The sequence below is a fragment of the Elephantulus edwardii genome, unplaced genomic scaffold (assembly GCF_000299155.1).
Source record: "Elephantulus edwardii isolate Elephantulus edwardi_28Jun2011 unplaced genomic scaffold, EleEdw1.0 scaffold00094, whole genome shotgun sequence".
Lineage (NCBI taxonomy): Eukaryota > Metazoa > Chordata > Mammalia > Macroscelidea > Macroscelididae > Elephantulus > Elephantulus edwardii.
The window spans coordinates 13088050-13100870 of NW_006399844.1; the positions used below are offsets into that span (position 1 = coordinate 13088050).

Here is a 12821-nt window from a genome sequence, read left to right on the forward strand (position 1 = left end):
ATATGTATATATAATATATATAATATATAATATATATAATAAATATATAATATATAATATATATAATATATATAATATATATAATATATAATATGTATATATATATAAAGAAATATATATATTTCTAATAGTAAAGGCTATAGTTTTGCAGAGATATGACTGTTAAAAGATATTTCTGTGGAATCAGAGGATTAAGTTGATAATTGCTGGTGCAGACTGGAGTTAGGAATCTCTAGACCTGTTCTTGAGAATCTTGTGTGGTTTTTTCTTTAGAAATAATCTGTGCATTACTTTTGAAAACAGAAGGGAATAAAACATTAAAAAACCAAATAAATAAAAAGGTTTTTTTTTAAAAAAAGAAATGATCTGTGCATTACTTTTGTCAAATACAGATCTCTAGACTATTGTTCTCAAGCGCCACAAGCTGGTATTACCTGGCACTTCAGGTTCTCCCAGCGTTTGAGAGTGCTGTGCTTTTGCGTTGGTCTGACCTGACCCCTAGTGGCCGAAGAGAAGCACTCACCTGAAGTTGTTGGCTGCCAAGTCAATTCCAAGGTGCCTGCAGCAGGGGCAGCCTGGACAGTGCCAGTGATGGTGGAGCCAACAGGGGCCCAGCGAGAATCTCAAGCCTTTGACATCTCTGCACCTGCTTTCCCCGTGGACTCACTCACCTGTCTCCCCGACAGGGTCAGGAATATGAGGCTAATCCCACTTCCTCTCGCTATTCAGCTGAAGGAGAGTGAGCCCAGGCGTTGGGTGTAACCCCACTTACCTCAGTGGGTTGGAGTCCTGTGAACTACCCTTCATGGTTCCCTGGCAAGATTATGGATCTTGGGACTGCCTTTTGCTAATCATCAGGGGATTTATTCCTGAGTGCTGAATCAGATAGGGAGATCTGATGACCTAGTGGTAAGAAGCTGTACTGCAATCCCAAAGGCACACGGTTCAAATCCACCAGCTGCTCGGTGAGAGAAAGATGAGCAGTCTACTCCTGTGTGATTTACTGCCCCTGAAAGCCTGCTGGAGGGTCAGCTATGGGTCAGTTCCCACTTGATAGCGCACAATGACAGCAGCCAGGGAATGGGAATATACTTGGAGTGGAGACTAGAGGGATATTTTGTCAGCTTTCATTCATTATATGCCTTACCAGAGGCATAGAAGGGAGCCCTGGTGGCTTAGTGGTAGTGAGTTGTGATGATATCCCAAAGTCAAGTGGTTCAAATCCACCAGCTCACTGCAGAAGAAAGATATTCAGTCTCCTCCTGTGCAATTTACTGTTTCTGAAAACCCGTTAGAAGGTCAGTTCCAATGTGACAGTGCATGACAATAACAGAAAGAGGGACAGGTAAGGGCAGTGGTGGCTCAGTGGTGGAATTGTTACGTTCCTTTCAGGGGATCTGGGTTCGATTTCCAGACAGCACACCGTAGCACAGTCACCATCTGTCTGCCAGTGGTGGCTAGTCCAGTGCCATGATGCTGACCAGGTTTCAGCAGAGCTGCTAGGCTAAGACTTCCTGTGGAGAAAGTGTGTCCAGGGTGCTCTGTGGAGGCAAGGACAGTGAAGCTTCGTTTCACGTACTTTGGACATGTTATCAGGAAGGGCCAGTCCTTGGAGAAGGACAGCGTGCTTGGAAAGGTGGAGGGTCAGTGAAGTAGAGGAAGACCCTCGATGAGATGAATTGACACAGTGGCTGTAGCAGTGGGCTCGAGTGTATCAGGGAGGATGAGGATGGCGTGGAATAAGGGCAGAAAGTTCAGATCCGTTGTTAATAGAGTCACTATGGATCGTAGTCCACTTGATGGCACTTTCAGGCAACAACATGAAGAAAGGCCTGGCTATCTGCTTCTGCAAATCAGCTGGTGAAAGTACTGTGGATTGTACTGTGGAAAGTACAATCTCACAATTGTTAGATTTGGTCACAATTATTAGATCTGTAACTGGTCGTGGGCAGGGCACAGGGCTGGGCAGTACTGTATTTCACTGGACATTGGGACTTAATGAGCCACGGCCCTGATACAGAGACAGCTAACAACTGCAGAGGGACAGACAACCTCTCTCCAGACCTCAGAGAACTTACTACCTGATTAAGAACCATGTCAGCAGCCGACCTGGTAGACACAGGACTGTTCTCCTCAGTGCTCATCACTGGCTTTGTGTGGAATCTTAAATTTAAATGACCCACAAAGTCCATTCACCAGGATGCCAGGGGTGCAGTTACCAAGGAAAGGAATGACTCCCTCTGTGAAGCTAACTGGTGCTCAAACATGCCTGAAATGAAGTGTTAGAAGCAAATGATGAGAAAGCCATGCTGTGTGTCTGTTCTTATTCCCCCAAAGGAGAACTTGTGCAGAGGTGAACAGTGAGGTGTGCTGAGGGCCTAGCAACTATGGTGACTGAGGGGGGTTGACGTGATGGCAGGCAGAGAGCCCAGAGGACAGCAAGCGCAGAACAGCGAAGGAAGGCGCTGTGGAACGTGAATAGACTGGGACGAGCCTCCACGGGTGGACCGCACTGTGGTCTAAGAATGATAGGATTACAGCTCAGAACGCAAAGGAGGTTTCCAAAGACTAGGCTGTTCCACACAGCAACAGTTACCTCCCAAAGTAGTGAGCAGTTCATCCCTGGGAAGAAGCAAGCTGGAGAGAGATGAGCTTTGGCAGGGATGCTGAAGGGGCAGAGTGGAAAAACCTTCAAATGTTGGGTGCAAGATTGTATCTGCCTTTTTCTTCTGCCTTTTTTATAAAATGAAAAAAAAATTGTGGTTAAAATATGTTGTTGCTATGTGCCGTCGAGTCACTTGCGACTCATAGCGACCCTATGTACAACAAATCTAAACCTTGCTCTATCCCTTGCCAATCTTACTGTCTCTGACAAGCCTATCCTCAATACCCCAGTGACTGAATCAACCTATTTCATCGAGGGTCTTCCTCTCCTGCGCTGTCTCTCCACCTTCTCAAGCATGATGTTTCTTTCCAAGGACTGATCGTGCCTTGTAACAAAATATTTATAATCTCAGCATTTTCTGTGTGTAACAATGATTACATTCTTTGAGTTACACACCCGTTCTTACTGTCCTTTTCCAGATCATTTCACCTTTGTTGTTGTTGTATCATTGAATTGGAACCAACCCGTACGTGACCCTTGGGTAGGTTTTCAGAGGCAGTTTATTACATGGGAGGAGATTGCCCATCTTACTCCTGTGAAGCAGCTGGTGGATTCGAACCAGGTGCCTTCAAGATTGTAGCACAGCTTCTCTAGGCCACTAGAGCTCCCTCATTCCATCACTATTAACATAAGTTCAGTGCCCCCTCGGCAAAAATCCCCCTTCCCACCCTTCACTTCCACCCTTCACTCATTTCACTGCTCTTGAGTCGGTTCTGACTCATGATGGGGTTTCTGAGACTTTAAACCCATAATGGGAGGAGACGGCCCATCTTTGTCCTGAAAAGCTGCTGATGGAGGCGGATGGCCTTTGAGGTGGCAGCATTCCCTTCATGATCAGAAGACGTGCATTTAAGCCAGAGTTTAGAGGACAGGAATCATCTTGGGACAGGGAGCAGGCACAGGAGAAAGGCCATCCTAAGCTGAAGTCATGACCTCCCCTCCTAAGCACAAACTGGGACCACCATGCTGCCCTTCACTATGTCCACCCCAGCTGCCTTAGTGACCACTTATCTTGACTTTCTGTACATTTGCTTATTTCACTTAAGTGAGATCGATCATGAGAAACCTGTTCTTTTATGACTTTGATTTCACTCAGGACGATGCTTTCCAGACTCATCTACACAGAGGCATGAATTGGGCCTTTATTTCTCTTTACGTCTGAGTGGGATTCCATTGGATATATACACTATACATTACATTTTGTTTAACCTGCCTTCCTCTTTCCATTCCACTGCTGTACTGTCTTGACCCCACCATTACCTCGCTCTTCTACCCAGTTCAAGTTTAGTAGCCTCTCTCTGGTTCTCCATCAGATAGAGAAGTGAAATACTTCAGTCCGACTCTCCATGAGGCTTGTCTGAGTTGAATACTATTTTAGGACATCATGCTAACCCTCACTTCTCTCCATTCTTTCGTAAGTGTGTGTGTGTGTGTGTGTGTGTGTGGAGAGCCAACTCTGATCTTGTCACACCCAGTGTTTTGCAAGCACTGTCTCATGTGTCCTTCACAGTAGCCCATCACTGTCCTTTCACAGATGAACAGACTGAGTCTCAGAGAGGTTCCCACGCTGACCATGAGGAGGAACCAGCACTCAACCCCTTCCTGTTTGGGCAGCTGTTGACCATCTCTGACTCATCATGACCCCATGTGTGTCAGAGTAGAACTGTGCTCGGCAGGATTTTCAGTGGCTGGTTTTTCTGAATTAGATCACCAAGCCTTTCTTGTGAGGCACATCAACATGCCCCCAAACCATCAGCCTATTGTCTCTTCAACTCAGTTGTTCTGACAAAAGCATCAAGAATATTTGAAGAGAAGGTATTCTCCCTGACATCAGCCTCTGAGATTTTGAGGAGGTTCTGAAGCCCCATTATTTCTAATTATCTTCATCCTGTCAATCAATTAAATTCTGTTTTCCATCTGGACCACTTTTTGGGTCTTGCGATGCTTTCATCTGAAGCCCAAGGCCCTGGGTAAGAGCCCTACCTCCATCTCTTACCTGTTTTGTGGCTATAGACAATCATTTGTCTTTTAAGACCTTTTCTATAAAATATCTGTTCTGTTTGCATCTTAGAGCTCTAAGGATTAAATGCACTCATATACATGAAGCTTAGTAGACCAAGTAACCATTACATAGGGCTTTTTACCCACAGTGAATGCTTCTTGGAAAGAGACAGTGAGCTCTATCTCAGAACAACATGTGTGGTTAGTTTGGAAAGCTTTGCTGATGATGGTGTTGGTGGAGACACACACCAGTGCCCCCGAGGAATCCAGGCAATGAGTCCACTTCTATCCGCAAGCAAGTCCAGGAGGGAGGGCCATTTGTAAATATCCCTTCCCAGGAGACAAGTCACTCTTGCAAATGACGCACAGAGCCCACCATCCTCTGATGTCATCTGGCCTCTTGGCAGGACCAAAGATACCCCAAGGGGGACATCATGACATCATTTCTCGTTCCCTCTCTAGACCCTGGAACAGAGTTGCCTAGCAACAGTTTCCTGCAGCATGGTTAAAGTAGCTAGAAGCCTAAAGTCACATCATATAGATCCTTTGGAAAACTGAAGGCAGGAAAAGTGTAGCACCAAACTGAAGTGTCCCTGAGTAAACAGTGACCTTTTTAAATGAGTTCAAACAAAACAAAACAAAACAAAAAACCCCAGTAGGTGTTGAGTTTATTTCCACTCATGGCAGGGCCCTGGTGGCCTAATGGTAAGATGCTGTGCTGAAATCCCAAAGGCACATGGTTTGAATCCACCAGTTGCTCTGTGGGAGACAGATGGTAGGTTCCCATTCGACAGTATTAAATAACAACAACATGGCAATCCATGTGCACCAGAGGAGAGCCGCACAGCATAGAGGGTTCAACTGATACTTTTTTAGCAGTCTGTTGCCAGACTTTTCTTCCAAGGTACTTCTGGCTGGACTTGAAACTCTAGCCTTTTGGCTAGCAACTGAGTGCATTAGTGCCACCCAAGGACTCTAAAATTAGTTAAAACAACTCTTTGCTGATGATCTTTCTCCTGAGGAGCACTTGGTGGATTTGAACTTCCTGCCTTTGAGTTGTCATCACATGTGAATTGAATGCCCCATAAATCTCAGCATGATTTCCAAATGGCCTTCCCTTCTGAATCCTGTTTGCTCTTCCCCCCCCTTTTAAAAATTTATTATTAATTTCAGTAAAAATTTACAGAGACTTTGGATTTCCATTCATTCATTGTTGCACTTTTCTCCCCTCCCAACCCTCCCTCCTAGTACACTACCCTCTTGGAAAAGGAAAAGAAAAATTCTTTCATTGTTTTACAATCCATTCCCCCAGGTCCACTCCACTATGCAGCATTCGCTCTGGACTCTTGTCATGACAAAAATACCTAATCACATATCGCTCTTAAACAGTTTTCTCCCTCATCTGTTTCAATGCAATATACATTACTGAACCCATCCTTTTCAGTCTTCTCCCAACCCCAAGGTCAGTCCTGCTTTACAACAGTGGCACCATATAGTATCTGTCCTTTTGTGACTGAGATACTTCACTCAGCATAATGTCCTCCAGGGTCACCCATTTTGAATAATATTGCATGAGTTCCTTGTTTTTCAATGCAGCGTACTATTCCATTGCGTGAATATACCACAGCTTCTCTATCCATTCGTTTGTTGATGGGCACTTAGGTTGTTTCCAACTCCTTGCTATTGTGAACAAAGCCGTAATAAACATGGGTGTGCATATGTCTGCTTGAATGTCAGTTATGGTCTCTTTGGGGTATATTCCCAGTAGTGGAATTGCTGGACCGAATGGTATCTCTGTTTGCAACTTTTTGAGAAAGCACCATACCGCCTTTCACAGTGGTTGCACCCGTCTGCTCTTAAGGATGACAAGGCAGGCTCTGTGCACCCATTGCCATTCCCCTGCTTGGAGTATCCTTGACCTCTAGGAGCTGCAGTCTGGGTGGGGAACGGGGCCTGTGGGAAGCAGTGCTCATGATGATGTCCAGGGACCACCATGCACCGACTGAGCTTTCCCCTGGATGTTTTGAGGGAGGGAGGGACTCCTGTGTAAGTTAGCATGTGAGATGTCTTAGCTGTCACATGTTTGTGTGTGCACAGGTACATGTGAGGAAGGTTCCTGTCCTCATGTTCATCCTTCTGTGTTAATATTCCAGAGTTGGGGTTCTGAGGCTCTCTGACCTCCACTGGGTACTCAAGAAAAATGTGAAATCTCACTTAACATGAAGGTCCAGGCTTCATGGCTCCATGTGGCCATTGGGGTCTAGATCCGTTCATTCCAGCTTTCTCCTCTGCTGTTCTCAACTTGATTCCACAGGTTTGCTTTCCTATCATCCCAAGGCTGTGGTTGTAGATGGCATATGCAGACATACCACTCAATGTTGCTGAGGAAACCACTCTCCAGAGTCCCCACCAGAGACACCTGGCGTTGTCTTGGCAAGGGCATGGGTTTTCTGACTGCCTTGGGCTGATCATGACTTAAGTCCTGGATCCCAAAGGGGCAATGACCAGATAATGGCTCTGTCAGACAGGAACGTGGCAGACTCACAATGTCAGGGAGTCTGTGTGTGTGACATCAAGTCCCTGAAGAGGGAGGAGGCCTTGACAGCTAATTAATACAGAGACAGAGAGAAGGAGGGGGGAGGAGAGAGAGAGAGAAAAGGAGGGAGAGAAAGAGAAAGCGAGCGAGCAAGAGAGAGCTAGCATGCACGCATGAAGACTACCATAGGCTCGGATCCTCTTATAATTACCTAGTTTTAGACATATGTCATGTTTCCTGGGTTCTCTTGTATACTCCTCAAAGGCACGAACTATGCCTTACCACCATCCTCTACAAACCCCTAGATCGCTAGCGCAGTGCTGGGTATTTGGAAAGCATGCATCAAATGCTTCTTATTACAATAAGAATAAAGACACCAAACCAGTTAGAACTGTTTTTTTTCTTCTCTTTGTTGTTGTTTCCTTTTTTTTTTAAACTGATGAAGATTTATCAGAACTAATTGGCAGCACCCAGACTAATATAAAAGCATAACTGTGTCCACTGGAAGTGGACAATGATTATACAGCCAGCCACTCTCTGGGAAACAGCATCCACTTAATGATTGTGTTTTAGTTTCTTGATCTTCTGCTTGTGCCACTCCATTTCTCTCTGCGGCTGCTCCGGCTCCCTCCTTGTTAGAATGCATGGTCTCTTCTTCATAATGTTTCTTCAAGGCTGCCAGCTGTTGTCTAGTCTGTGCTTGGAAGTACTGCTCCTCTTCAGCAGCTCCTCCTTTGCCAAAGGCCCCGCCGGCCTCCTGGACTGAGCCTGCACTCCCTTCCAGAGTCTCTGACTGGTCAGAACTGAAGTCTGAGCCTCGGGCTGGGCTTGCATGACCCCTCAGCCCAGTGCTCTGCCCCGAGTGGAGCCTTGCTTGCGCCGCCAGCCCAGTCACTGCTGTTGCTGCCAGTGCTGCAGCTCTGCTCCATCTGTTTTCTGATGGCTAAATTTTGGGAAGGACATAGCTAAACTTGACTTTGGAGATACTTCTGGGGAGATTCTAACTTCCAGCCTTTCAGTTAGTAGCCAGGAGCCTTTTCCCTTTGTGCCACTTGAAACTCCTAGCGATGAGAATAGCTCCATTTATGATGTGCTGAGGAAGATAAGATTGACCATTGGAAACCTGGTGGAAGGTTTCTATGAGTGGGAACTGGCTTAGTGGAAGTGAATGGGGCTTTTTTCTCGTTACAATGTACTGAGAGATTAAAGGCAGCCTCCTTTTGTAAAGGCTTGCCTCCAGGAGCGGTTAGTCCTGGAAACGTGATGGAAGGTGGCTGTTAAGTTCACTTCAACTCTCCAGCAATGCATTTGGATTTTGATTGTGATGTGCTGGGCACTTCCTGATGAGCTTTCTCCATATTTTCCTATGAAGTAGATATCAGTCATTCCATTTGAAAGATAGGTCTCCTAGAATGGAGATAACCTGACCAGGGCTACTCAGCTAATGAGAGGGGGAGCTCAGAGTCCAGATGGAAATGCTGAGAGCCTAACGTGAAGGCTGTGTGCTTCTGATTGCTGAGCTCCATTGCTGCCTGACCATGTTATTGAGGGACTGAATGAACGATCAGAGGGAGGCAAGGATTTCACTGAAGAGCTTCCTTCCCCTCCCTAGAACTCTCATTTCGTCTCCAGCGGCCTCCAGAGCCAGAAAGAGTGTTGTCCACAGGGTAGTTGGACTCCTTCTGGATCCCACTTGGGTCCCTTGGGTCACGCTGGGCTCTGCCTCACTGTTCCTGCTCTGCAAGGCAGTCCTTAAGAACAACTGGAGAGTGGTGTCTCCTCCCAGGTTCATCCCTCCTCTGGGCGCAGTGGTCATGGTTTTCTGTTCTTCACAGTTGTTCCAGGACAGTGACAATTTCCTGACCACGCTGTTCTTTGTTCTCCCTCAACTATCCTCTCTTTGCCAATGTGGTCCCTTTGGAATGTGTACTCTTTGGTGGCATAAAGTGGGCACAAGGCTCCTGGTGGCCTGAGTGGCTTCACACCCTGGAGCCTGCTTGCTTCTGCGCAGTCTGAGCATGCATGTCCTCTCTTAGCTGTGTGAGACTGCAGACTTGTACTGAAGACACGTCTGCAGTCCCCCATGAGTCCAAGAGATGACTTGCCAGGTGATTTCAGAGAACGAATGGGTCTGAACAGGATTTTGCCAGGGGAAAACATATTAGAAGTTGAAAAAAAGCGCATTTGGGATGACAGCAGAAGTGATAGTCCAGTGGTGAAAAGGAAGCTTAGTTGGGTAGCAAAAAAGGAGTTTCCTTGGAGTTGGATAACTGCTTCTCAGCCCTGCTGGCTGTGCTTAAACCTCACATCCATCCTGTGGTGGGATGAGAGGTTGGAAACTAGACCAAAGTCACATGGGTATAGTGAGCTCTCCAAGCTTAACTTTCCTTACCTGTAAAATGGGACCCTAACCTTTGTCTACCTCACAGGGGAGCTAGAGGTCTGACTGATTGATGCCCCCTTTGCAAAGAAGTTCGCAGATCCTGGGACAGACTGTGTGGGCATGTTGCCGTCGAGTCGCCTGCGACTCATAGCGACCCTATGTACAACTCTATAAATTACAATGACTAGTTTGGCCCTTGTAGCTGTGCAAGCTCGAGTGTGTGTTTATATGCAAACTTGCTGAAGACTATGTCTATGCAGACTCCACAAAGTGGGCAGAGGCTGTGGCCAGAGTTGACTCTCAAGCCCCTGCTTCCCCGCCCCACTCGCTGTCTCCACAGAGAGCCATCCGTGTACGCAGCCACTCCATGGAGACCATGGTGGGCAGCCAGAAGAAGCAGCACAGCGGGGGGATCCCCGGCAGCCTCAGTGGGGGCATCTCCCACAACAGTGTGGAAGTAGTCACCAAGACCACCTTCTCGGTGAGTGCCCGCAGACCCTGGGGTGGTATGTGGGGGAGCAGGGAGAGTCCCCCAGGCTGCAGCTGGATGATGGAGGGAAATTGAGGCTGCCTGGGGGGAGAGCCCAACCCCCACTCTCTGTCAGTTAGTTCCTTTGGAGCCTCCATTCAAAGCAACACGTGGGGCGAGCCTAATAAGAAGCCCTTCTGAATTCTGGTCTCTGAGTTGTCTCAATAACTCGGCCTCCCCCCTGGGACCAACTCTTTAAAATGGTGCTCAAGTGAATTTATCTGACCAAGGGTTTGGGGCCAATGGCTGTGTGAGGAGTATATTTGCTTTGTGATTATTAATAATAACAGTAGCCACCACTTCATGGGTGCTTGCGGTGCCCTGGCACTGAGCTGAGTGATTCACAGACATCATCTTAGATATTTGAGGTAGGCAAAGAGATGTGCTTCATTTGAGGGGAAAAAGAGCACAGAGGGGTTAAGCAACTTGCTAATTCTTTAGCAAAGCTAAAGAATTAGATTTAAATGCATATCCCCAATTCAAAGTCTGTGTTCTTCATCACCGTGTAGGGTTTCCAACAACAGTGCCTTTCTGGTCTGTGAACTTGGGTCTGATCTACTTACACCAGAGGCTGATGAGGCCAGGGAACCACATAGACTGTCCTTCTATAAAGCAAAGTGGCTTAGAATTTGTGTAAACTAGGGTTTATATGGTTGATATTTAAGTGGTCTTCTATGCATTATTTAACCTCCCAAATATTTTATAGTGTTATCTTGTTTTACCCTCCTAGAGGTTTACAAGGAGAGCAATTCTTTCCTTTCTGGGGAATGAGGAGACTGAGACTCTGAGAGTGTTGATACTTGCTAAGGATGCATAACGCACGAGTATCCCATTCCTAAAAAGTTACCTCTCACTCCTTTTCAGCTGGCTTTCCCCGCCCCCAACCTGTCCCTAAGCATGGACCCAGCCCTGCCCATCAGTCAGTCTTGCTATTGGTGCTGACACCCAGTCTGGGTCCTTTACTTGAGAGTAGTCAGGAGTCCTGGTCTTATCCTCCTCTGGCCAATGATTTGTGTGTCCGTGGCCGTGCCTTTTCTCCTCTCTGGTCCTCAGGTTTCTCTGATAAATTGACACTTTGGACCAGGCCACTCTAAGGAGCCTGTTGGGAGTTCTTGGCCCATGCATGGCCCCTGAAACCATCCTTTCTCTCCCAATCTGTGAGACTCTCCTTATGGTGGCTGTGACCCTCCCTGCCTTCCAACACCCTGAGTTTCGGTCAATTTTTGCTGGAGTCATCCAGCTTCATTTAAGGCTGCAGCTGTCTGAGTCTTGGGGTTCCAGCTCTGTTACGTGGACTCTATCCTTTCTAACTGTCTCAGGGTTTTTGGAGTCTTCACCAACCTAGTGAGGCTGGTGCCATTTGAAGGGTCATAGGGAGTCACTGGTAGACCAGGAGGGGAAGCAGGGAGGAAGTGTGGGTTTGGGGTGTGAGCACTCATTTTGCTGGTTTTATTGGCAGCCTCCTGTGGCAGCAGCGACAGGGAAGAACCAGTCACGGAGCCCCATCAAGCGGCGGTCAGGGCTCTTTCCCCGGCTGCACACGGGCTCTGAAGGCCAGGGGGACATCCGGACGCGATGGTAACTGTCGTGGTAACTGATGGGCCTCACCACTGTAGCCTGACTGTATGGTCTGTCAGCTCACCCTGACCACAGCAGCCAGAGGCTCACTCTTGGGCATGACTTTACTCACCTTCGAGAGATAATGTTCTCAAGTCCACTTCCCTAGTTCAGGCAGTCAGATGCTGATTCTCACTCAGCTCTTTACCCACCGAGGTTCATTTAGCAAGTTTCTCCATAGGACTTTACAGAATTATTCTGGCAGCATTTCTACCCAAACTGCAAACATTGCTTAAATTTTTTTCTCCCTTTGGTTTTTCAGTGCTCACTCAAATATCCCCTTTTACGTAAACTTTCCTTGAGTCATTCTGTCAGGCAGAATTAATTGAGCCAACCTTAGGGCTTCAAGAATGTTCCACTTAAAAAAAATTAAAGCAACTCCTGTTTACGTTATACTTAACCTTAAACGACAGGAGAAGGGAATTCTCTGACTCTGGGCTGAGAGTAACCCTTCATGTTCTTCTCAGAGCCCACAGTCACTTCACCATGCCTCTTCAGGAGACTCTTTGGGCTTTTTTTTTTTTAAACACTGGGAACACAAGTTTTATCATTATTAGTTTAGTTAATTTTGAAAAGGTTTTATACAAATATATGTATATGCAGATGACATAACCTTGCTTGCTGAAACTGAGGCAGACCTGAAGTGCTTGCTGCAAAAGGTCAAAGACTATATAGTCTTCAGTATGAATTGAAGCTCAACATCAAGAAGATAAATTGGCTGCACTGTGATAGACAGAGAAGCCATTGAGATTGTTAACAGTTCTTGGCTCCACAATCAGCACCCTTGGCACCAGCAGTCAGGAAATCAAAAGATGAATTGCATTAGGTAAATCTGCTTTCAGGGTCCTTTCTAGAGTACTGAGAAGCAAAGATGTCAGTCTAGAGACTGCGATGCACCTGATTCAGGCGCAATTACTTGCTGTACATCAGAGAGCTAAGGAGGATAGAAGAAGTGATGCTTTTGAGTTGTGACTCTGGAGAAGAGTCTTGAACATACCGTGAACCATCAAGAAAACAAATAGGTCTGTCTTGGAGAGAGTGAAACCAAGTTTCTCCTTGAAGGCAAGAATTTTGAAGCCCGTCTTACATA

The 12821-nt window shown here is 46.6% G+C and overlaps 1 protein-coding gene across 1 annotated transcript in view; it reads left to right on the forward strand.

Moving 5' to 3' along the window:
- Positions 1-12821, forward strand: part of RAP1GAP2 (RAP1 GTPase activating protein 2) — a 281330-nt gene that overhangs the window by 260983 nt on the left and 7526 nt on the right. Inside the window, exons 18-19 of the mRNA XM_006891040.1 lie at positions 9926-10066; positions 11574-11692. Of these exons, the coding sequence (XP_006891102.1) occupies positions 9926-10066; positions 11574-11692 (260 nt within the window). The remainder of the gene's footprint in view (positions 1-9925; positions 10067-11573; positions 11693-12821) is intronic.